At 41.6% G+C, this 25,964-nt stretch overlaps 1 protein-coding gene across 1 annotated transcript in view; it reads left to right on the top strand.

Moving 5' to 3' along the window:
* LOC310868629 (myosin-10-like) overlaps nucleotides 1-21,386 on the top strand; it is a gene marked incomplete at its 5' end in the record, with an annotated part of 206,772 nt that extends 185,386 nt beyond the window's left edge. The window contains 8 exons of the mRNA XM_083779087.1: nucleotides 3,220-3,381; nucleotides 6,438-6,566; nucleotides 9,525-9,613; nucleotides 11,356-11,479; nucleotides 13,709-13,917; nucleotides 18,433-18,541; nucleotides 18,976-19,148; nucleotides 21,002-21,386. Coding sequence (XP_083635213.1) covers nucleotides 3,220-3,381; nucleotides 6,438-6,566; nucleotides 9,525-9,613; nucleotides 11,356-11,479; nucleotides 13,709-13,917; nucleotides 18,433-18,541; nucleotides 18,976-19,148; nucleotides 21,002-21,167 — 1,161 coding nt within the window. The 3' untranslated portion in view covers nucleotides 21,168-21,386. The remainder of the gene's footprint in view (nucleotides 1-3,219; nucleotides 3,382-6,437; nucleotides 6,567-9,524; nucleotides 9,614-11,355; nucleotides 11,480-13,708; nucleotides 13,918-18,432; nucleotides 18,542-18,975; nucleotides 19,149-21,001) is intronic.
* Nucleotides 21,387-25,964: the final 4,578 nt, after the last annotated feature.

Below are 25,964 nucleotides of genomic sequence, written 5' to 3'. Positions count from 1 at the left end.
TGTATAAGGAGGGCCCCTCATAAAACAAACATTAAACCTGTATAAGGAGGGGCCCCTCATAAAACAAACATTAAACCTGTATATAGGAGGGGCCCCTCAGACAATAAACAAACATTAAACCTGTATATAGGAGGGGCCCCCTCATAAAACAAACATTAAACCTGTATATATAGGAGGGGCCCCTCAGACACTAAACAAACATTAAACCTGTATATAGGAGGGGCCCCTCAGACACTAAACAAACATTAAACCTGTATATAGGAGGGGCCCCTCATAAAACAAACATTAAACCTGTATAAGGAGGGGCCCCTCATAAAACAAACATTAAACCTGTATAAGGAGGGGCCCCTCATAAAACAAACATTAAACCTGTATCTAGGAGGGGCCCCTCATAAAACAAACATTAAACCTGTATCTAGGAGGGGCCCCTCATAAAACAAACATTAAACCTGTATAAGGAGGGGCCCCTCATAAAACAAACATTAAACCTGTATCTAGGAGGGGCCCCTCATAAAACAAACATTAAACCTGTATAAGGAGGGGCCCCTCATAAACAAACATTAAACCTGTATAAGGAGGGGCCCCTCATAAAACAAACATTAAACCTGTATAAGGAGGGGCCCCTTATAAAACAAACATTAAACCTGTATATAGGAGGGGCCCCTCATAAAACAAACATTAAACCTGTATATATAGGAGGGGCCCCTCAGACACTAAACAAACATTAAACCTGTATCTAGGAGGGGCCCCTCAGACACTAAACAAACATTAAACCTGTATCTAGGAGGGGCCCCTCATAAAACAAACATTAAACCTGTCAGTCAGACATTTCTTGATATTACTCCTCCAGATTCTGACCAAAGATCCTGCAAATCGTTACACAGTATCTCTATAGTCATGTGTTCAAGACAGATCCGTCCCATATTTCATATAGTCCATCCCAATTGGCTATAATTGGCTTTCAAGGTTTGCAGGGTTGGCCCATTTGGAACAAAAAGTGACAAATCTTGAACGCAGCGTGCAATTTACGTGAGATCTTTCACACACTTTCCTACTAGGCTGAGGAATATATCCCACCCTTTTCACATTGGCCTGTTATAGCGCCAGCAACAGGTGGATTTATTCTTTGGAACAAAATGCCTCAAATCATCCAATTGCCATCAAAGGCGTAAGAATAACACAAACACAAACGTTGTGTAAACACAAACATTGAAGACGGAGGTGAGGGTGCAAATTAGGCCTGTCAAAAAAAATCGATTCGAGTTAGAATCGCGATTCTAATGCCGTCCGATTCAGAATCGATTCTCATTTTCCAAAATATATATTTTCTTTCTTGCACAAATACCTGTGCATGCAATGCATTATGGCCTGGGTTTCTGCATAGTGCATTTACTACCAGCTAAGCTAAGCCTGCCAATTGTATTTATTTTACACCTGTTTTAATACTAATGTATTGTTCTGGTATTGAGTGAGAAGAGATTTTGTAACTTTTGTACTAGTTCAAATTTGTGCAAGCTAAATAATATAATGTTCTTACTGATTTAACCTTTGTGTGTTTAAATCATTCAGTTGATAAAACCTTTACAATTATACAAGCTTTTACTAAATGTACTCTTCTTTCATGCCAGAAGACTGGAGTAGATCATGCTAAAATTCTATTTAATTGTTTTAATAAATAAATAAAAACTGCTTTAGAAGCGAAAAATATCTTTTTTGAATCGAGAATCGGAAAAATCGAAAAGATCGTTTTTGAATCGAATCGTCACCCCAAGAATCGGAATCGAATCGAATCGTGGGACACCTAAAGATTCGCAGCCCTAGTGCAAATTGTGATGATGCATGTGTAACGTGTGATCGTTGTGTTGTGGAATAATGAAGTTCCGGACGACTTCTCTCTTTGTTGACAGTTTAATCTGGTAAATACACAGACGTATCTGGTCAGTTTCTGTCTGTGTAACACACCCAATCCTCAGCACGTCATGGGCATGTCTCATGTTAGACTGACATCACTCAATAAACATACACCACAATGTACCTGGTAAATACACAGACGTATCTGGTCAGTTTCTGTATGTGTAACACACCCAATCCTCAGCACGTCATGGGCATGTCTCATGTTAGACTGACACCAATCAATAAACATACACCACAATGTACCTGGTAAATACACAGACGTATCTGGTCAGTTTCTGTCTGTTTAACACACACCCAATCCTCAGCACGTCTATAACAGAATTAACAGTGTGACCAAGAGCATGTTTAGAACAACTAGTATTCATCACAGTATCACAGTAAACATACAGACTCTTGTTGAAAATATAGTGTGCTGAGGAACACATCTTACCCCATGGGCATGCCTCATGTTGGACTGACACCACTCCAATTCAATGAGGTGCCGCCCACTAACCAATAAGAATTGTCATTACTAATGGAGCAAGTGGAACCCACTAAACTCTGTCACATCCCCCCCCCCCCCCCCCCCCTGCTGAATTCCACTTGCCCACCTAAACAAAAATCTGACTAGAGGTGAAAAAGATAAACAAACAGGGACCAGGAACATAACTCCAACATCAATGCCATGTACAAAGAAACATATTTGGAGCATCCCGTACAGTACAGTCGCAGTCACAAAGCCCAGTCCAAAGACCATCCTTCACAAGGATTATAAGAGCGCCCCCTCACTTGACACAGGTGTGATTTTTCAATCACAGCTGCATGTGTCACCAAACTGCTCCTCATGGATAATGTCTAAACATGCAAGTAATGTAATTACTTGACTCGTAATGTAATTGACTCAACGATGGGATTAAAAGCCGTTTTCGGTTCTCAAACTGATGCCATAATTCTGAAAGTTATTCCAGCTACCGTATGCTTTAACCCATTCTGAACGGGCACCCATTTTGGTGTTGGCATCATATTATGCTTTAGCTATTGAAAAATAGCAGATCTACAAGCTCATAGCGTGCCACCGAGTGGCGCGCTACGAGCTTGTAGGTCTGCTATTTTTGAAAAATCGAAGAACGACTGACATTTTTTTAATCTGATCTCAGGTCAGAATGGGTTAATAATGAAACTGTCAGGATGTAATAGATTTCTTTTTAAATCTGATCTCAGGTCAGAATGGGTTAAAAAACAAAAAGTAAAACATACACATACAATACGATATCCAAATGCTTTTAAGATTTTTGTTTTAAATTAGCACCTTGTTCCTTCCACAAGGTGCGAGAGATGGAGGCCGAGTTGGAGGACGAGAGGAAGCAGAAAGCTCTGGCTGTAGCTGCTAAGAAGAAGCTAGAGTTGGACTTGAAGGACATCGAGGGACACATAGAAGGAGCTAACAAGGCCAGAGATGAAGCTATCAAACAACTGCGTAAGCTGCAGGTACAGTCACTCAATTTACAGTTTACAGTTTAGGCATTTGGCAGACGCTCCTAATCCAGAGCGACTTACATTAAGCAAGAACATGGGAATACATCACATAAAAAGCATTTATCATGAAACATGCGTAAGCTAAGAACGTAACAGTGGAATATCTATATGATGAAACTATACATATAAACTATACATATATACTATGCTATGTACTATGATGTGCTATGACTACATACAATGCAATTATAGTGCTGTCTACATAACATGCTATAAGTCTGTATCAAATGCTATCTAAGTCTACAGAAATGCTATCTAAGGGGGTGGGGTAAGTGCTACGGGCCATGATGGAGTCTGAAAAGGTGGGTTTTCAGACTACGGCGGAAGATTGGGAGTGATGCTGCAGTTCTGACTGCAATGGGAAGTGCATTCCACAGTTTTGGAGCCAGAAGGGAGAAGAGTTTGGGATATGTGGAGCGTTGTTGTCCCGGCGTTTTTAGTGAGGGTACTTCCAGCTTCCCTGCGTTGGCTGATCTGAGTGTGCGGGAGGGTTTGTAGGATTCAATCATACTTGCAAGATATGGGGGAGCCATACCTTTGGTCGCTTTGAATGCCAGCATCAGAGTTTTAGTTTTGTATTCTGTGCGGGCAGCGACCGGGAGCCAGTGGGGGAGCGGAGCAGGGGGGAGACATGTGAGAATTTTGGCTGGTTGAAGACCAAGTCGAGTTTTGACAAGACTGTTGTCTGGATTAGGAGCTGGGCTGATTCCTGGGTGAGGAACGGTCTAATTCGTCGTATGTTATAGACTAGAGTGTGAACCTACAGGATCGAGTGACAGCTGTGATGTGAGTTTGGAACGAGAGCTGACTGTCCAGGACAACACCAAGATTCCTGGCTGTTGGGACAGACGTTACCAGGGCGTTGTCTACGGTACATAGTTAGCTCCCGCATAGGGCAGGACTTAGCTGGGAAGAACAGAAGCTCAGTCTTGTCTGGGTTCGGCTTGAAGTGGTTGGAGGACATCCACTGTGAGATGTCAGCCAGGCATGCAGTGATGCGCTCTTCCACCTGAGTGGCAGAGGGGGGGGAAGGATAGAAACAGTTGTGTGTCATCGGCGTAGCAGTGATAGGATATATTGTGACCAGAGATGATAGTGCCAAGGGATTTAGTGTACAGTGAGAAAAGGAGGGGACCAAGTACAGATCCCTGTGGGACCCCAGTTTGGAGGGTTCGGGGGGGATGATAACAGACTTTTCCAGGAAACCTGGTAGGTCCGTTCGGTGAGGTAGGAGGAGAACCACTTTAGTGCCGTCCCACCGATGCCTAGATCCGCTAGGGTAGAAACACGTGTATATGCTACGTGTGTACAGTGTAAATGACACACGTGTATATGCTACGTGTGTACAGTGTAAATGAATACATGTGGACATACAGTATAGAGGCAACCAAATAGCTCACAATACAAGTAGTATAGAGCACTGTTTCCCAAACAGTGGCTCCACGACTCGATTAAAAATCCCATTTTCTTTTCCTACAAAAAATAATAATATATATTTTAATATATTTCATACATAAAACAAACACATCTAAATCCATTAAAAAATATTATGAGTAAGATGTTGTGAAATTTTTTATTTTAGTTTTAGTCATAGTCTTTTTTGAATAGTTTTAATTTAGTTTTAGTCGAATTTTAGTCACCTGGAATGTTTTAGTGTTAGTCTTGTTTTAGTCGACTAAATATCATAATATTTTAGTCTACTAAATCTACAGTTGATTTAGTCGAACAAAATGTATTCTGGCGGGCCTCGATACTGTCGTAATGACTGGTTTTCTTTTTCACTGGCAACTAATTGTAAAATGACTCATACTGTATCTACGTCCGACGTCATTTTGTAGTGCTACGTTACGTCCGGGTCCAAGTGGCACCAGCTCCCGTCCGCTTCTCATTGTAAATAGAAACGCGTGAATCTTTTTAAATTGACGTTATTTTTCAGAAAGGAAGCCATTGAGGGTTAAAATGGGTCTTAATGCTTCTAACTCGAGTGGAATTATTAATGTTTTGTACAAGTGTCCATGACAACAAAAATATATGATGTGGAGACAATAAAGACTATTATTATCATTATTATTGAAGGTGGCAACAGTCCATTTGATCTGTAAAATATTTCTGGGGTATATTTAGAATGTGTGCAGGCTTGAGTATGTTGAATCTAGTTTGCATTATGAGGATTTATTTGACACAATCAAATAAAATGGCGATAGTATTCCATGTGGGGCAGACGGCCTGTCACAGCCAGATTTTGGAGAGCAGCGCAGCTTTGTTGTTGCGGGGAAAGCGGTAAAATTAGACTTTCGTGGTTGTTTTCGTCTCAGATTTAGTCCGACAGCGTCACTGTATAACTCCATGGGGACACAAAAGCGACACAAAAGTAGGACCCGGAAGTATCTCAGGAGGGGGCGCTCACATCACAGCTAAAATACTGAATACTGTATCTCTTGTCCACTATAGTCCCTTCCAAACATTTTAGTCTAGTTTTTATTTGTTGATGAAATTGTCATTAGTTTTAGTCATCATAGCTTAGTTTTCATGTAGTCTCCATTTAGTTTCCGTCAGTGAAAAAAGGTTAGTCGACGAAATTTTTCGTCTTAGCTTAACCCATTTTGGGCGGGCACCCCTTTTGGTGTTTTAAACATTGTTATAATTTAGCTATTGAAAAATAGCAGATCTACAAGCTCATAGCGCGCCACCGAGTGGTGCGCTATGAGCTTGTAGGTCTGCTATTTTTGAAAAATCGTGAGTGCCTCAAAATTTGGAATATATTTTTTCAGAACGTTTTTAACTCAAATCTTTGCTTCTGGAGAGGTCCCTGGAACAACATATTTTCAGATGGGGGTCTCGGAGGCCAATTACAGATCATTTTTGGGGTCCTTGACATGAAATATTGAGTGATATAGGCCTAGAAACATGAGGTATTTCAGAAAACTGTCAGGATTTAGAAGGCTTTTTTTTATTTCGATGTCAGGCCTAAATGGGTTAAATAGTGGACTGATCTTCTCCCTCCTCAGGCCCAGATGAAGGACTACCAGAGGGAGCTGGAGGATGCGCGGTCCTCCAGGGATGAGATCTTCTCACAGTCCAAAGAGAACGAGAAGAAACTCAAGAGCTTGGAGGCTGAGATCCTACAGCTGCACGAGGTAGGATACAAAAAGTTAAAGTTTTTAATTTTGAAGTTTTCTTTTTTAAGGTTTTTTTTTTAATTTTAAAGTAATGTTTAAAAAAAAATTGTAAGTGTTTTTTATTTATTTCAATTTTCTTTCCAATTTTCTTTATTTTTTCAATTTTTTCAATTTTTTCATTTCTTTTCATTTTTTTCATTTTTTTCCAATTTATTATCCAAGTCCATGTTGTATGCAAGTACGATATTCCTACTTGACATAATGGCAGTCTGATTGGTTGAAACAGCCTCCTAGCCGTGGATCAAACGAGCATGGAACACCTACACAGCAATCTCATCAAATTCTACTTCATTAAAACATTTCAAACATAAGTTTAGGACCCACTTAATTGACCAGATCACCTAATTATATTTATTTGTATCATCTATTCTTTTCTCTAATCATGTAAATAACCAATGTTGTGTTTTGTTGTTTTGTTTATGTTTTATATACTGCATTCATGTTTTCTGGATATTCTATATCTCATGTACAATGTTTCATTATAATTTATATAGGTAGAGGCCTCGTATAAGCCCCGCCCCTTGGGCTTTTTTGCATCAGCCTAGCACCTTACCCTTCTCATATCTATGTTCACTATGTTGTTTTTATACTGTGCTGAATAAATAAATACAAATACAAATACCACTCCACACCTAATCAAAACAAAGAATTCAGCTGCTCTGTTTTCCCAGAGCGCAGCAAAGTCGGTGGCTAGGCTATAGCTAGTTTATTGGGACATTTGTGGTCATTAAAAAAATATGTTTTTTCAGCGATTTTAGTTTTCTGTTTTTAATTTTAAGGATAACTGTTCATCACTTCAGTGAACTCGACTACGTCTCGTTCCCGCATCACTGTCGTGGCAATAATCACATTAAACCACACCCTCTTGTGTAATATTTAGGGCTGTAAAAGTTAACGCACTATTAACTAGTTAACTCACAATCCTTTTTTTTTAAGATATTTGTTTTTGCGGCTTACGCCTTTTATTGATTTTTGAAGGGACAGACAGTAGGCTGACAGGAAACGGGAGAGAGATGGGGGGATGACATGCAGTAAAGGCCGTGTCGGGTCCGGGAGTCGAACCCGCGGCACACTGCGACTGGATTACCAGTCCGGTGCCCAGACCGTTACGCTACGGCCTGGGCCATGCACTATTTTCTTTAACACGCGATTAACGCACTGTGAAGTTTGACAGAATGGTTGAGAGACGCATGGCAATTTTACACTGAAGAGTTGAATAATTGTTAAACAGCTGCATTACTTAAGTTAATTTAAGTCTACACAATTAGAAAACTTAGAAAACATGTTATTTTGATCAACATGGCCTGTTATCTCTCGTAATGGTACCATTGGCCAACATCAATACAGTTCTTTAGTTTGGGTCTGGAAGGCTAAATGTCATCAAATGGTGGTCCGTGGCTCAAATGCAGAATAAAAAATGGACCTTGATATGAAAAATCTTGAAAACCACTGATTTAAGGTATATTTAGAACGGATAAAAAATATGCGATTAATTTGCGATTAATCACAGTTAACTATGGACAATCATGCGATTAATCAGATTAAAAAATTTAATCGATTGACAGCCCTAGTAATATTACTTAATTACAGAATACCAGTAAGACGCCTTAACCCATTTAGACCTGGAAACGATTCTACAAATGCCCTGACAGTTTTATGAAAAAAACCCATGTTTCTATGTCAGTCGTTCTCAAACATTTTCATGTCAAGGACCCCCAAAAATATATCTAATTGGCCGCCAACCCCCCATCTGAAAATATGTTGTTCCAGGGACACCCCCCCCCCCCCAGAAGCAAAGATTTGAGTTAAAATGTTCACTCTGTAATAATATATATTATATATATACATATACATATACACGATTTGTCAAAAATAGCAGACCTACAAGTTCATAGCGCGGCACTCGGTGCACTATGTAATAATATATATTCAAAGACTTTGAGGCACATTTTCACGATTTGTCAAAAATAGCAGACCTACAAGTTCATAGCGCGGCACTCGGTGCCGCGCTATGAGCTTGTAGATCTGCTATTTTTTCCAATAGCTAAAGTATAACATAATGCTTTAAAACACCGAAAGGGGTCCCCTCCCAGAATGGGTTATAATAATATAGGCGACCGGGCGACCGAAGGGCTGAGACTCTCTACCGGAATAAATGTCACTTCATTATGTCAGCAACTGCCATAGAAGTTTCAGCCATAACGTATAAGTCCATGATCACAACACCAGAGGGGGTTCAATTCATTTCGCTCCTATGCCCTACCAAACGCCGTTAAGAAATGTGAATCCCTAGACCCCCCCCCCCTATTTTCTATACTGTTCCATTTTTTTCTAACCCTAGCTGTGATGCTTTCAATTTAATTTTTTTGCACAGCAGTGTATATTTGTATATCTTTAAATGTTCTGATGAATTGAAAACGGAGGACCCTGATGAAAACTAAAAGTGTTTAGTAGTACTTTTTCTGGTTTCATCCTCTCAGCAGGTTTGGTGTTGACCTGTACTTTCAAACTGTCCTATACAATTTACAATTTAGGCATTTAGCAGACGCTCTTAATCCAGAGCAATTTACATTAAGCAAGAACAAAAAGCATGGGAATACATCACATACATAAAAAGTAGTTATCATGAAACATGCGTAACGTAACAGTGGAATATATTATAATGAAACTAAACATGTATAGTATAAAGTGCTACAGTATGTCTACATAAAATGCTATTCTAGTGCTGTCTACCTGCCCTAGCCCTACGGCTATAGGGCAGGTGCTACGGGCCATGATGGAGTCTGAAGAGGTGGGTTTACAGACCACGGTGGAAGATTGGGAGTGGGGCTGCGGTTCTGATTGTGATGGCAATCAGATCAATCAATCAATCAATCAATCAATCAATCAATCAAAGTCTTGTTGTAACCTGTGCAGGATCTGGCAGCGTCTGAGAGGGGCAGGCGTCATGCGGAGCAGGAACGAGATGAACTGCAGGATGAGATCTCCAACAGTACCTCTGGGAAGTGAGTAGAACAGTAGATCTCCAACAGTACCTCTGGGAAGTGAGTAGAACAGTGAACAGTACCTCTGGTAAATCTCCGATTCATACTACCATTTAGGCCTGACGTCGAAATAATAAAAAAAAAGTCTTCTGAAAGAATATATGTTCAAAGATTTGTGCTGCATTTTCACGATTTTTCAAAAATAGCAGACCTACAAGCTCGTAGCCACTCGGTGGCGCGCTATGAGCTTGTAGATCTGCTATTTTTCAATAGTTAAAACACCAAAAGGGGTTCCCGTACAGAATGGGTTACAGCCGAATAAAAGTCGGTTCGGCGCTGTAGAGAGCCTACAATGTGACGTCATTTGAGGTTCGGGGGGGGGGGGGGGGGTACCGTCCTAAAGTCGGCTCTTCGGTGCTACTGAAAATTTCTGACGAGCCGAAATCATTTGGGCACTACAGCGCAGAAACAGCGGTAAAATAGGAGTATGAATCGGCCCTTAGCCTCTCAGACCCCAAAACGAAAGAATATTTTGTTGTCGTTGGATATGATTTTGTCCACAATTTTCCATCCTGTATATTGATATATATACAGGCAAACGTTGATCAACATAACAGTTGTTTTACGTTATCTAATCTAACGGAATGGAAATGAGGTTTTAGCCATAGTGCAATATGGTAACACATTTTTGGTAAAAAGGGAGAAAAAAATATATATACTGTATAATTTTGTATAATTTTGTCTTGAGATATTATCCTTAGTGACTGAATAGTGATACGATGTTGTCCCGCACTGGAAATATCCAGATTTGCTCAATGCACCGCAACGTGACAGGTTGTGAGCTTGTCGATTGTGCAATGAATACATTGGGTTGGAGAATGGAATCTAGAACACTTTCCTGAATGTTTTATTGTGATGTTGACCCTGTATTATATGGTATTATTATATGCTATTTCAGCTAACACATGTTTAGTACAATAGTACTTCTTGGACTGTACTTTTCTTCCCCCCTCTGACTGCCAATGTGTCTCCTTTCAGCCAATGCAGCGTTCTCTCACATAATAACATAGAGTTACATTAGTTACGGTAGATATAGATCAGGGGTGGGCAACTTTGACGATGGAGAGGGCCACTATATTTCCACACTCACTCCCTAGGGCCATATATTACTGTCGTAGCAAAAATAGCCGATCTACAAGCTCAAAATGCGTCGCAGCGCGACACGTTTTGAGCTTGTAGATCAGATATTTTTGCTATATTCAAATTGGAATCCTGAAAATTTACATTTTTATGTATTTTCAAATGCCTTTAATTATACGTGTGTTGCGCATTGAGCTACTAATTTAGACTGAAGTTATTAAAGCGGGTCATGTTTGCATGTTGTGGAATTGTAAACAGCTGGAACCAATATTATATCAGTGTTCTGATATTAACCTGAGGGCCACATTAAGTGAAGGTGGGGGCCGCATGTGGCCCCCGGGCCGCCAGTTGCCCACCCCTGATATAGATTATACAATTTATCGAATATCGTTTTCAAAACTGTGTGTGTGCGTGCGTCAGGTCTGCCCTGTTGGACGAGAAGAAGAGGTTGGAGGCTCGTATTAAACTGTGTGTGTGTGTGTGTGTGTGTGTGTGTGTGTGTGTGTGTGTGTGTGTGTGTGTGTGTGTGTGTGTGTGTGTGTGTGTGTGTGTGTGTGTGTGTGTGTGTGTGTGTGTGTGTGTGTGTGTGTGTGTGTGTGTGTGTGTGTGTGTGCGTCCATCAGGTCTGCCCTGATGGACGAGAAGAGGAGGTTGGAGGCTCGTATTGCTCAGCTGGAGGAGGAGTTGGAAGAGGAGCAGAGCAACATGGAGCTGCTGAACGACCGCTTCAGAAAGACCACCATGCAGGTGTGCAGCGTTTACTGCAATTAAGCCTTTAGGCTCCACCCCCAGAATACACTGTTAGCATGTAGATCACCATAATACACTGTTAGCATGTAGATCACCAGAATACACTGTTAGCATGTAGATCACCAGAATACACTGTTAGCATGTAGATCACCAGAATACACTGTTAGCATATAGATCACCAGAATACACTGTTAGCATGTAGATCACCAGAATACACTGTTAGCATGTAGATCACCAGAATACACTGTTAGCATGTAGATCACCAGAATACACTGTTAGCATGTAGATCATCAGAATACACTGTTAGCATGTAGATCACCAGAATACACTGTTAGCATGTAGATCACCAGAATACACTGTTAGCATGTAGATCAGGGGTCCACACCCAGAATACACTGTTAGCATGTAGATCATCAGAATACACTGTTAGCATGTAGATCAGGGGTCCACACCCAGAATACACTGTTAGCATGTAGATCACCAGAATACACTGTTAGCATGTAGATCAGGGGTCCACACCCAGAATACACTGTTAGCATGTAGATCACCAGAATACACTGTTAGCATGTAGATCACCAGAATACACTGTTAGCATGTAGATCACCAGAATACACTGTTAGCATGTAGATCACCAGAATACACTGTTAGCATGTAGGTCACCAGAATACACTGTTAGCATGTAGACCATCAGAATACACTGTTAGCATGTAGATCATCAGAATACACAGTTAGCATGTAGATCAGGGGTCCACACCCAGAATACACTGTTAGCATGTAGATCATCAGAATACACTGTTAGCATGTAGATCAGGGGTCCACACCCAGAATACACTGTTAGCATGTAGATCACCAGAATACACTGTTAGCATGTAGATCAGGGGTCCACACCCAGAATACACTGTTAGCATGTAGATCACCAGAATACACTGTTAGCATGTAGATCACCAGAATACACTGTTAGCATGTAGATCACCAGAATACACTGTTAGCATGTAGATCACCAGAATACACTGTTAGCATGTAGGTCACCAGAATACACTGTTAGCATGTAGACCATCAGAATACACTGTTAGCATGTAGATCATCAGAATACACAGTTAGCATGTAGATCAGGGGTCCACACCCAGAATACACTGTTAGCATGTAGATCATCAGAATACACTGTTAGCATGTAGATCAGGGGTCCACGCCCAGAATACACTGTTAGCATGTAGATCACCAGAATACACTGTTAGCATGTAGACCATCAGAATACACTGTTAGCATGTAGATCATCAGAATACACTGTTAGCATGTAGATCACCAGAATACACTGTTAGCATGTAGACCATCAGAATACACTGTTAGCATGTAGATCATCAGAATACACTGTTAGCATGTAGATCAGGGGTCCACACCCAGAATACACTGTTAGCATGTAGATCATCAGAATACACTGTTAGCATGTAGATCAGGGGTCCACGCCCAGAATACACTGTTAGCATGTAGATCATCAGAATACACTGTTAGCATGTAGATCATCAGAATACACTGTTAGCATGTAGACCATCAGAATACACTGTTAGCATGTAGATCACCAGAATACACTGTTAGCATGTAGATCACCAGAATACACTGTTAGCATGTAGATCACCAGAATACACTGTTAGCATGTAGATCAGGGGTCCACACCCAGAATACACTGTTAGCATGTAAATCACCAGAATACACTGTTAGCATGTAGATCATCAGAATACACTGTTAGCATGTAGATCATCAGAATACACTGTTAGCATGTAGATCAGGGGTCCACACCCAGAATACACTGTTAGCATGTAGATCAGGGGTCCACACCCAGAATACACTGTTAGCATGTAGATCAGGGGTCCACACCCAGAATACACTGTTAGCATGTAGATCAGGGGTGACTCGAGAACTACTTTTAAACTGACCAGCTCAACAAGAGCTATCCACCCCAAAATATATTATCCCATTGCTGAAAATTGTTTTAAACAGTTAACTGTATGAATCTGATCTCAGGTCAGAATGGGTTAATCAGACCAGTGTGTGTCCAGTGGAAACCTCGTATGAATCTGATCTCAGGTCAGAATGGGTTATAGGCTGTTGAGTTTAGTCTCAGAACCTATCAGATTGAAGGAAATCATATTGTTAACAAATCAATAACCCCTGCACCTCTCTCTCTCTCTCTCTCTCTCTCTCTCTCTCTGTCTCTCTCCCTTTGTCTAGGTGGACACCCTGAGCACAGAGCTGAGCGGGGAGCGCAGCGCGGCCCAGAAGAGCGAGAACGCTCGGCAGCAGATGGAGCGTCAGAACAAGGAGCTGCGCGCCAAGCTGGGCGAGCTGGAGGGCACGGTGAAGAGCAGATTCAAGGCCTCCATCACGGCCCTGGAGGCCAAGATCACACAGCTGGAGGAGCAGCTGGAGCAGGAGGCCAAGTGAGACTGGATGTTTTCTCCCCCTTTTTAACCCATTTTGGACTGAGGTAGATTTAAAAAAAAAAGGCTTCTAAATCCTAAAATGTTTCTGAAAAACCCATGTTTCTATGTCAGTTTCTATGTCAAGGGGACCCCCAGAATTATCTTTATTGGGCCACGGAGCCCCGCCCCCCCCCCCAGAAGCCAATATTTTAGTTAAAAATGTAAGCTCTGAAATATATATTCAAAGATGTGCGCCACATTTTCATGACTTTTCAAAAATAGCAGACCTACAAGCTCGTAGTGCGCCACTCATTGGCGCACTACGAGCTTGTAGATCTGCCACAATCTTTCCATTGCATGAGGGAGCGAGCTTAGAGTTCTCATCGGGCCTGAAAATTAAGGCCCGGCCCGGCCCTACCCTAACTGGGTCGGCCCGAGAATCGGCCTGACCCTAAAAATGTTAGGCCCGAAAACCCGAAAAAGCAAGAAAAAAGCCACTATATGGCCTTGCGCCGTGGTTCAAATGTTATTGAGGCGAGTGTGAACGGACTAATCACCGAAATAAAGGATTCATGCAACATGGCTGATAATGTTCCATTTCCAACATTCTAATGGTTTCCAGCGATGTCCAGGGGTGAGTAAACATCTTTGAATCAAAGTAGCAGCGATCATCTGATGTGACGCAGTTAAACACAATTAAGACATAGGACGTCTGAGAACGTCATAAGGATCCAGACATATTAGTACCTTTGACGTGTGAGGACGTCCTAGCGACGTCCCAGCGACGCGGGGCGAGATGAGAATATTCTGAATTTTTCCTTTTTTTTTTTTTTTGGCATTTCGCTTTTCGCTTTCGGTATGCTAACGCTCTGTGCAACTATTAGCTTGTCATTGACTCCCATGTTAGCGCGGCGGAAAGAATGACTCGTATCTCCTAATCCAGGGCGCTCTCCGTGGTGATGAATGGATCGATATGCTGGCGCTTCATTTCTGCTCCTCATCCGTCTCTCCCGCAAAATATGAACGCTTTTTTGAGCGTAAAAAAAATTATTAAGATGATCGGGGATGTGAGGTCTCTTTATAAAGTCAACTTTTTTAGGAAAGTGTTTCCGGTTCATGGCTTTCAAAGTAAAAACGATCAGACAACTCTGGCACCCAGAGCTTCTATTTTGAAGGCACTTCCGGCACTAAATGTGTTTTAATGTCCAATACTGTCCCCGTTAACAAAGTGCAACTTATTCATCATTCACCGTTGGCTAACGTTGTGCAACAGTCCAGAACAGAGCTATACAATATTATGACTGTCAACTGTCAACAGTCAACTGTCAACGTGGCTATAATCTACTAGGCTACTGTAGGCCTATGTAGTTTACATTAATCATTGCATCTCAAACCCACATACCACGCGTAATGTGCGTTGCCTAACCAAAAGAACAGACATACAAACAATCAACATGCCGCTCGATTGCGTGTCGACACCTTGCAGATCTGTTCTTTTGGGCACACAATCGAGGCGCGCTGTGCTACGATATAGCCAAATTAAATTGCTGTAGTCTACAGCGCTACGATTTGGAAACCAAATAGCTGCAGCCTACAGTGGACTGTAACATTGCTTGGGCATCATGTAACTATATTACGTGTATGCAGTGAACATTAACTTTAGCGCTTTCATAGTTATATGGAGCATTTACCGTGGTGACGTTGATTAGGTAATTATTAGGTTATTCACGCAGCTGGGTTCAACGAGACAGCAGTGTCTCGTTAAGCCCCGACGTTTCCAAAACGATATATTGCGGGATGAATCGATGGATGTATAGAACATTTAAGCATATGGCAAGTTAACTTAAGTTATATACTTTGATGCTGAGCACTAAACAACTCATTTGGTTCGCAAACCAGAGGCCAGACAGCGGTAGCAAGTTCAACAACCAGAGTTTCATTCTGTCACTTCTCCGCAGTGGTGAAAAGTAACTAAGTACTTTTACTTAAGTACCGTACTTAAGTACAATTTTGAGGTATTTGTGCTTTACTTGAGTATTTCCAATTTCCAGTACTTTTACTTCTACTCCACTACATCTCAGAGCCAACATTTGTACTTTTACTCCACTACAATTATTTGAAAACTTTAGTTACTTTAGTTACTTTGGCGATTTTAATTTTGATTAGAAAACATACATTAACCACTTCAACCCAATACATTTTGGCCATTTGAAAATAGCCGATCTACAAGCTCACAATGTTGTGAGCTTGTAGATCGGCTATTTTCAATAGACTTTGTACACATTTTGAACTTGTGAAGTTGGACATTCTGCATTATGAGTACTTTTACTTTTAGTACTTTAAGTACATTTTGATGCCGATACTTTTGCATTTTTACTCAAGTACATTTTCAATTCCGTACTTTTACTTGTAAAGGAGTAGTTCTAAATTGCAGTATTGGTACTTTTACTTAAGTAAAACAATTGAGTACTTTTTCCACCACTGCTTCTCTGGTGCGCTGCTGCTGCCTCCCTCCACCATGCAGTCCTAAACTGTCAAAGTGAATCGCCAACATTCACCAGCTGTCACAGTCTGTGACTTGTGTTATGTTGTTTGTGTACCTTGGTTTCATGGTTTTAGTTAGTTAGTGTTCTACCTTGTTACTGTGATGTTGTACTCTGTATTATTCCTTGTTTCTTAGTTCGCAGTTTTGCTTTACACTGTGAACTGTGTCCATGAAATCTGTATCGGGAACTCAGTCAGTAAAGAGAAGAGACAATCAATTGAGGCAAAGAAGCGTTTTAAAGATTGAGTAATTATAATTGAGGTACCATCAAGGAGAACACACAACTTACATTCAATGTATACCACAGTTGACATGTAATGGGAAACCCACAGCCGTGTGTCACAATACATGTGTGAGGAGACAGTCTAGATATACTCAATGAAGTCTCCACCCCTAACCCATTCATGGGAACGTCTTAAGGCAATAAGCATTTACAACAGGTCCTCAGAGCTATTAATAAGAGGGAAGAAAACACAGGTCTAAGGCAATAAGGATTTACAACAGATAAGAGAGCACAGTAAGCCACAGCTGTGTTTTCCAAACCACAGCTGTGGTTTACCAACTGCCCTAAGGTCGCCTTGAGGTGTTTCTTAAATGTTTAACACCCCAAATTCCTTGGCAACTGTTATTTTGTAGTCTTGTTTTGTGCCTTCCTGTCTGCCCCTGTAGTTCTGTTCCTGTCTGCCCCTGTAGTTCTGTTCCTGTCTACTCTCACTGATTGCCAGTGTTTCCTCCTGTGTCTTATTAGTCTCCCAGCCAATCCCTGTGTTGATTGTCTGTGGTGTTCACCTGTGTCTAGTTATCCCTTGTCTATTCAGTATTTAAGTCCGACGTAATTTTGTAGTGCTACGTTACGTCCGGGTCCAAGTGGCACCAGCTCCCGTCCGCTTCTCATTGTAAATAGAATATCTAAACGCATTAATCTTTTTACAGTGACGTTATTTTTCAGAAAGGAAGCCATAGAGGGTTAAAATGGGTCTTAATGCTTCCAACTCGAGTGGAATTATTAATGTTTTGTACAAGTGTCCATGACAACAAAAATATATGATGTGGAGACAATAAAGACTATTATTATCATTATTATTGAAGGTGGCAACAGTCCATTTGATCGGTAAAATATTTCTGGGGTATATTTAGAATGTGTGCAGGCTTGAGTATGTTGAATCTAGTTTTCATTATGAGGATTTAGTTGACACAATCAAATAAAATGGCGATAGTATTCCGTGTGGGGCAGACGGCCTGTCACAGCCAGATTTGGGAGAGCAGCGCAGCTTTGTTGTTGCGAGGAAAGCGGTAAAATGAGACTTTCGTGGTTGTTTTCGTCTCAGATTTAGTCCGACGGAGCGTCACAGTATAACTCCATGGGGACACAAAAGCGACACAAAAGTAGGACCCGGAAGTATCTCAGGAGGGGGCGCTCACGTCACAGCTAAAATACTGAAGTATCTCAGGAGGGGGCGCTCACGTCACGGCTAAAATACTGAATAAGTTTGCCCTTGTGTGTTCAGTTCCTTGTTCGTTCGTAAAATGTTGTCAGTGTTTTCCATGTTCCTAGTGTTTTCCATGTTCCTAGTGTTTTGCCTTGCTCTCCTCGTACTCCCAGTGTATGTTCCTGATTTTGGTTAATAAACCCCCCTTGCATTCGACCTGCCTGTCCTCTGCCTTTGTCTGCACCATGGGTCCAACACCTGCCTGTCCTGAACCGTGACACCAGCTCAGCCCTCTTCATAAATACATTACACAAACAACATAATTGTTATTTTTGTTATAATAATAATAATAAAAAATATATATATACAAATAAAATTATAATAATAAAAAGGAAAATCACGGAAAATCACACAGCCCGAGGCCCGACTAATTATCGCGCATTTTGGGCCCGACCCTAACCCGAACATGTCGGGCCGGGTCGGGTAGGGACGGGTTCGGGCAGAGATTGAGAACTCTAAGCGAGCTGCAGCCAATAACCTGTCTTTCCATTGTACAAGGGAGCGAGCTGCAGCCAATAAGATCGTGCGGAGGACAGAGAAGAAGCTGAAGGAGGTCTGCATGCAGGTGGAGGACGAGCGTCGCCATGCTGACCAGTTCAAGGAACAAGTAAGGAGTTTAATCAATTTATTGTACATTTGACATTTTCAACCTGAGACCAGATCAAACCTGACAGTTTTCTGAAAAACATATCAGTGGTGCTCAAACCTTTTTCATGTCAAGGACCCACAGAGTTACCTGTATTTGGCCGCAGACCCCCATCTGAGAGAAGCAAATCTGCTAAAGGTTAAAATAATGGTTAAAGTGGTTAAGAGCTATAAGGTATCACAGATGCATCCTCAGGTCTAAATGGTATAGCCTATATACGTTGACTACAATTATTCCTTGAAAATAGTCTATTGAGTGCAATCTTTCTCATTTCAAATATTATATTTATTTTGTGCATATTGCCTACAGGTACAGTATGCATTACCTCACATTCATTGCTGTTAATTCAATGTACTATCATTAAAACATTATATATATATACACGTGTGTGTAAGATGGAGAAGGCCAACTCTCGTATGAAGCAACTGAAGCGTCAACTGGAGGAGGCTGAAGAAGAGGCCACCAGGGCCAACGCCTCGCGCAGGAAGCTTCAGAGAGAGCTGGATGACGCCACAGAGGCCAGCGAGGGTCTCAGCCGTGAGGTCAACACACTCAAGAGCCGCCTAAGGTACTACTGGCCCATACCTCCTAAAAGTACTGGTCCCCAAACTATGGTACTGGCCCATAGCTCCTAAAAGTACTGGTCCCCAAAATATGGTACTGGCCCATACCTCCTAAAAGTACTGGTCCCCAAACTATGGTACTGGCCCTTAGCTCCTAAAAGTACTGGTCCCCAAACTATGGTACTGGCCATTAGCTCCTAAAAGTACTGGTCCCCAAACTATGGTACTGGCCCTAAGCTCCTAAAAGTACTGGTCCCCAAACTATGGTACTGGCCCTTAGCTCCTAAACGTACTGGTCCCCAAACTATGGTACTGGCCCTAAGCTCCTAAAAGTACTGGTCCCAAAACTATGGATGGTACTGGCCCTAAGCTCCTAAAAGTACTGGTCCCCAAACTATGGTACTGGCCCTAAGCTCCTAAATGTACTGGTCCCCAAACTATGGATGGTACTGGCCCTAAGCTCCTAAAAGTACTGGTCCCCAAACTATGGTACTGGCCCTTAGCTCCTAAAAGTACTGGTCCCCAAACTATGGTACTGGCCCTTAGCTCCTAAAAGTACTGGTCCCCAAACTATGGTACTGGCCCTAAGCTCCTAAAAGTACTGGTCCCCAAACTATGGCACTGGCCCTTAGCTCCTAAAAGTACTGGTCCCCAAACTATGGATGGTACTGGCCCTAAGCTCCTAAAAGTACTGGTCCCCAAACTATGGTACTGGCCCTTAGCTCCTAAAAGTACTGGTCCCCAAACTATGGTACTGGCCCTAAGCTCCTAAAAGTACTGGTCCCCAAACTATGGTACTGGCCCTAAGCTCCTAAAAGTACTGGTCCCCAAACTATGGTACTGGCCCTTAGCTCCTAAAAGTACTGGTCCCCAAACTATGGTACTGGCCCTAAGCTCCTAAAAGTACTGGTCCCCAAACTATGGTACTGGCCCTTAGCTCCTAAAAGTACTGGTCCCCAAACTATGGTACTGGCCCTAAGCTCCTAAAAGTACTGGTCCCCAAACTATGGTACTGGCCCTTAGCTCCTAAAAGTACTGGTCCCCAAACTATGGTACTGGCCCTTAGCTCCTAAAAGTACTGGTCCCCAAACTATGGTACTGGCCCTTAGCTCCTAAAAGTACTGGTCCCCAAACTATGGTACTGGCCCTTAGCTCCTAAAAGTACTGGTCCCCAAACTATGGTACTGGCCCTTAGCTCCTAAAAGTACTGGTCCCCAAACTATGGTACTGGCCCTTAGCTCCTAAAAGTACTGGTCCCCAAACTATGGTACTGGCCCTTAGCTCCTAAAAGTACTGGTCCCCAAACTGTGGTACTGGCCCTTAGCTCCTAAAAGTACTGGTCCCCAAACTATGGTACTGGCCCTTATACCTCCTAAAAGTACTGGTCCCCAAACTATGGTACTGGCCCTTAGCTCCTAAAAGTACTGGTCCCCAAACTATGGTACTGTGGCCCTTAGCTCATAAAGCACTCGTTGCCAAACTATATTGGCCCTTAGCTCCTAAAAGTACTGGTTCCCCAAAATCGAATAAATTCCATAAATTAGAAAACAAATGTTTAAGAAGTAGTGAAAATAGCCGATCTACTGTACAAGCTCACATTGCGGCGCAATGTGAGCTTGTAGATCTGCTCTTTTCACTAGTTTGGGTCGCGGGGAGACATCACATTTCACAGGCTATAAAATGTTTGGGAACCACTGAGCTAAAGTCTATACAGTGCTGTATAGAATGCTACAAAAGAGCCACAGCACATTGTGCTCTTTTTTGTTGTTGTTTGAGGTTATCTGCCTCTCCGAGAAGAGATATTTATGGATGTTTCTAAAAAACAAAAATAAACACTCTGCCTGTGTAACGGTTGCAGGCGTGGCGGCCCCATCAGCTTCTCTTCAAGCCGTTCCGGAAGGCGGCAGCTCCAGGTGGAGGGAGGAGCCTCCCTGGATCTGATCTCTGACGAGGAGCTGGAGAACAACAGGATCACCACTGACAACAACGCCAACGAGACGCCGGCACCGACGACCACCGAGTAGAGGACCCTCCCCCATATATGCACCGCCCTGAAAACCCCAGTGTGGGGGGGGGGGGGGTCGCTCATGGGGTCTCCTATCCCCCTCCCCTCTGCCCCCATTTTAGTATAGATACTCCCTTACCCTGCCCTGCCATCCCCTCATGCACCTCCCGTATGAAGCATGGCCCTGAATCGGATCCATATATTTCCTCTGGACTGGCCTTTCTTACCTCGTGAACCCCCCCCCCCCCTCCCCACCTCTCTCTCTCTCTCTCTCTCTCTCTCTCTCTCTCTCTCCACTGCTCCAGTTAAAGGTATATTCAGTGATTTCGCTAAAAAAACCTCAGGTTTCGTTTTTGGCTGGGACCTAAGCCTTTCATCCAATCAGGATAGAGAGCCAAAAACGAAACCTAAGGTTTTTTGACCCCCAGGGGTTAACTGGGGACAGGGAGGAACTCCTTATATGGTCAGCACACTCTATAGTAGAGAGGATTATCACAACAAAACAAAAAAATAAGTGATATTCGAATTAAGTGAAATCACTGAATATACCTTTAAGGTTGTGGAGAAGAGCCACTACTCTGCCTTACACCGTTCACGTCAAGCTGCAGGTTCTGTATAATAGCATCTCCAAATGAATATAGGCTGTGCTGCAAATATCCAGTCTGAGATTAGTTTAATATCCAGTCTGAGATTAGTTTAATATCCAGTCTGAGATTAGTTTTTTAAAGCTCATATTAAGCAAGTTTATTTTTATTTGTTTTCCCTTCGTGTTGATTATTTTTTGGCATACCTTGTCACAGGCCGGCAACGTACAGCACAAGTCATATTTGAAAAAATGATGATCGCACAAAATTGAGCCAGAATTCAGGTGGTTATTGGGATAATAAAATAAATGCTGAAACAATACGACAGCAATATATTTCATAGAAACACATTTGATTGGCAGCAGCAGCAGCAGCCTTCCAACTTATTTTCTTACCATCATAGCATACAGCATGGCTATCATAGCTTATGTTAGTTAATCTGTAAGTAGCCTGAGCTAACGTGTTAGGTTTCTGGTCTAGAGGGGCGGGTCGCGGCTGAGATTTGCGCACGCCCTGATTGGATCTCATCGATCTGTCCGTCACCCCCGGCCCCTCCTCTCCCCCCTAGTGCAGCGCTACGTCACATCATTTGGAGCGACGCCCACCCGGAAGGGTTGACTCCCACTTTTAGACCAGAGCGGCCAATGCGTTCCGGTATTGTGAAACTATTAGCGTGCACCTAATCTTACAGCAGACTTCATTACTGTACCATAATGGCTTCCATTGGACCCCAGGTTCTTTCCATTAGGGGTGGTTTTAGTTAGAAACTTGAATCGTTTGGCTGTGAGCATTCAGCCAGTGTCGAGTATTTGATGTCCACATTATCAAATTCTCAAACTTTGCAAAGGGTGAACTGAAAATAGATGACGGAGTGTGAATTCAAATGATTCATACTTGGCCTTTTTTATGTGGAAAGTCCAATGGTTATGATTATACTATTAGAATCTGAATATATTTCTGTGTAATGTCCTTACTATCAATTATGTTTTCTGTACCATGTACAAAATACTTATAATAATTCTTTTTTTTTGACCATTTATGTCCTTTTTGCAGTATTCGTGTTTATAAAATGCCTGAAATATTATGAGCAAACATGATTTACAGACGAGTAATGAATGTTTTATTCAGGTTTTAATTAGGGAAACAAGATTGGTTTTTAATGCTGTAGATCAGGTGATCCTCTTGGGTCCATTGAAGTGAATGTGTTATGCTGTACATGTCGGTTACAAAACATGACGTTACTGTTTTGTACTGTAGATTGTGTGCCACATATTTGAGGCCTTTTTTTTCCATTTCTAAGCAATCGTGCATCATTAAAAAAGGAAGTCAAAACAGGTTTCTCAAACATCTCTAGAAAGTGCCTTAGCCATTCCTTAATTAAGTTAGCAGACAGTAAGATGCAAACGGAATACGGTAAACTATCAAATCCGGCGTGAACCGAATGTGTTGCGTAAAAACCGTATATGAGATGTTGAAAAACATTTGTTTTAGCTTGCTTTGTCATGATATCAAACCACACGCACAACAGTTGTTTCAACTAGCTTTGTCATGAGTTTTTACCATGCACACGCCATGACATATTTGTCATGTTTTGATGGACAGCTTGGTATGGAGTGTTATTAAGGTGATATTTGCCCCAAACTTTTTAGCTTCTAACAGCAGGGGGATGTTTTGAGGATAAGCTGATTAATGTTTCCCAAAGAATGTAGGTCAAGACCCCTAAAAGATTGTTGTTGTCTCCCAGAGACCTGAACTAACAAAATCCATTAATCCATAAATAACCACTTAACCCCCATTTAATAGTGAAACAGATCTACAAGCTCACAATGTGTTCACTTTGTTTCCCTTTTATTTATGGAACTCTAATTTTTTTTCTGACATTCTTTTGAAAAATGTTAGAAATGTTGGACATGTGGAAAACTAAATTGGATAACTGTGACCCAACAATGCATCCTGACCCGTTGTTTGGGAAACACTGAATGAGAGGGCCTGCTTTCAAAGCTTTAAAGGGATTGTGACATTGTTTTTGGAATTGTTCTTGTTTTTCTTAGGTTTTCTAATCTCAATTGCACCCAAAAAACATGAACTTTTAACATTCAGTAGATTTTCTGTGATCTGGGGTTTTCTGGCTCAAACAGGTGCTCTGATTTGCCGGCAGTAAGTGACATCACTTACTGCAAATCCCATATATGTCAATGGGATTTGCCAGCAGATGTCACTGTTTCACTGTGTTGCCTGTTTTCATTGTAGCTCAAAAGGCCCCAAAAACCCCAAAGAAAACTTCAGACCACAGAAAATCCACTGAATGTTCAAAGTTCAGGTTTTTTTGGGTGTAATTGAGGTCATAAAACCTAAAAGAAAAATAAATGAAAATGAATGTCATAAAACCTTTAACATGCATATATATATAAGGTTATTATTACTATTACAAACCTAGCTGGCTGTTGACAACAAGACATTCTTCATCAACGTTTATGTCTACTTTATTTCTACATACTCTACGTATGTTTAGACTTTATTTTTTCCTTTTTTGTAAAAGACCAATAAAAATATTCATTTAGAAAATGTCTTCTGTTCCTCTTGCATTTAGTATCTGTATTCCGTTGTGCTTCTGAATTAGATTATTAACATTATTATCATTATTTAAAGGGAAAATAAAACATGATCAGACCATGCAATAATGGTATATAGCCATTTTGATGATTGCATTTTAGTTAAATGTTTACATTTACTAAATTTTAATTCTAATGCTTTATGCAGTCTATTTATTCTGCTATTAATTGATTTTCACTTTTTTGAAACCATGAAAATTACACTGCAAGCAGCGATGACCGGGCCCTCAGCGATGACCGGGCCCTCAGCGATGACCGGGCCCTCAGCGATGACCGGGCCCTCAGCGATGACCGGGCCCTCAGCGATGACCGGGCCCTCGCGCATCTGTGGATGTAGTCAATGAAGTACATAAAGGCTTTAATCTACTTCATTGATGGCAAAGAACAGCCACTTAAAATGGGAGAGTGCTTTGCTTAAGGCAATGAAAGCGCGTCTTTGAGAAGCAGTCATTCAGAATTGATGTGTTGGTATGTGATCTGACAGGCGTACATTAGGGCTGCGAATCTTAGGTGTCCCACGATTCGATTCGATTCCGATTCTTGGGGTGACGATTCAATTCAAAAACGATCTTTTCGATTTTTCCGATTCTCGATTCAAAAAAGATTATTTTTCGATTCTAAAGCAGTTTTTTATTTTTATTAAAAACAATTAAATAGAATTTTAGCATGATCTACTCCAGTCTTCTGGCATGAAAGCAGAGTACATTTAGTAAAAAGCTTGTATAATTGTAAAGGTTTTATCAACTGAATGATTTAAACACACAAAGGTTAAATCCAAGAGTAAGAACATGTCTCATTTATTTAGCTTGCACAAATTTTAACCAGTACAAAAGTTACAAAATCTCTTCTCACTCAATACCAGAACAATACATTAGTATTAAAACAGGTGTAAAATAAATACAGTTGGCAGGCTTAGCTTAGCTGGTAGTAAATGCACTATGCAGAAACCCAGGCCATAATGCATTGCATGCACAGGTACATTAAATGTACCTGTGCATGCAATGCATTATGGCCATTATTATTATTATTATTTCTTTTTTTCGGTTTTTCTTGGGTCAAAAAAAAAAAGAAAAACATATTTGAACTGGGGACTCCCCCAAAATAATCATATTTGAACTGGGGACCCCCCCCCCCAAAATAATCATATTTGCACTGGGGACCCCCCCCCCCCCCAAAAAAGAAAAATCATATTTGAACTGGGGACCCCCCCCCCCCCCCCCCCCCCAAAAAAAAAATCATATTTGAACTGGGGACTCCCCCAAAAGAATCATATTTGAACTGGGGACCCCCCCCCCCAATCATATTTGAACTGGGGACCCCCCCCCAAAAAATAATCATATTTGAACTGGGACTCCCCCAAAATAATCATATTTGCACTGGGACCCCCCCAAAAAAGAAAAATCATATTTGAACTGGGTCCCCCCCCCAAAAAAATAAAAAAATAAATCATATTTGAACTTGGGACCCCCCCCAAAATAATCATATTTGAACTGGGACCCCCCCCCCCCCAATAACCATATTTGAACTGGGACCCCCCCCCCCCCCCAATAATCATATTTGAACTGGGACCCCCCCCCCCCCCCCCCAAAATAATCATATTTGAACTGGGGACCCCCCCCC

The sequence above is a fragment of the Protomyctophum parallelum genome (genome assembly GCF_964188405.1).
Source record: "Protomyctophum parallelum genome assembly, chromosome: 13".
NCBI lineage: Eukaryota > Metazoa > Chordata > Actinopteri > Myctophiformes > Myctophidae > Protomyctophum > Protomyctophum parallelum.
Note: the sequence above shows the minus strand (reverse complement) of the source record. Positions and strands in the feature narration are given on the sequence as shown.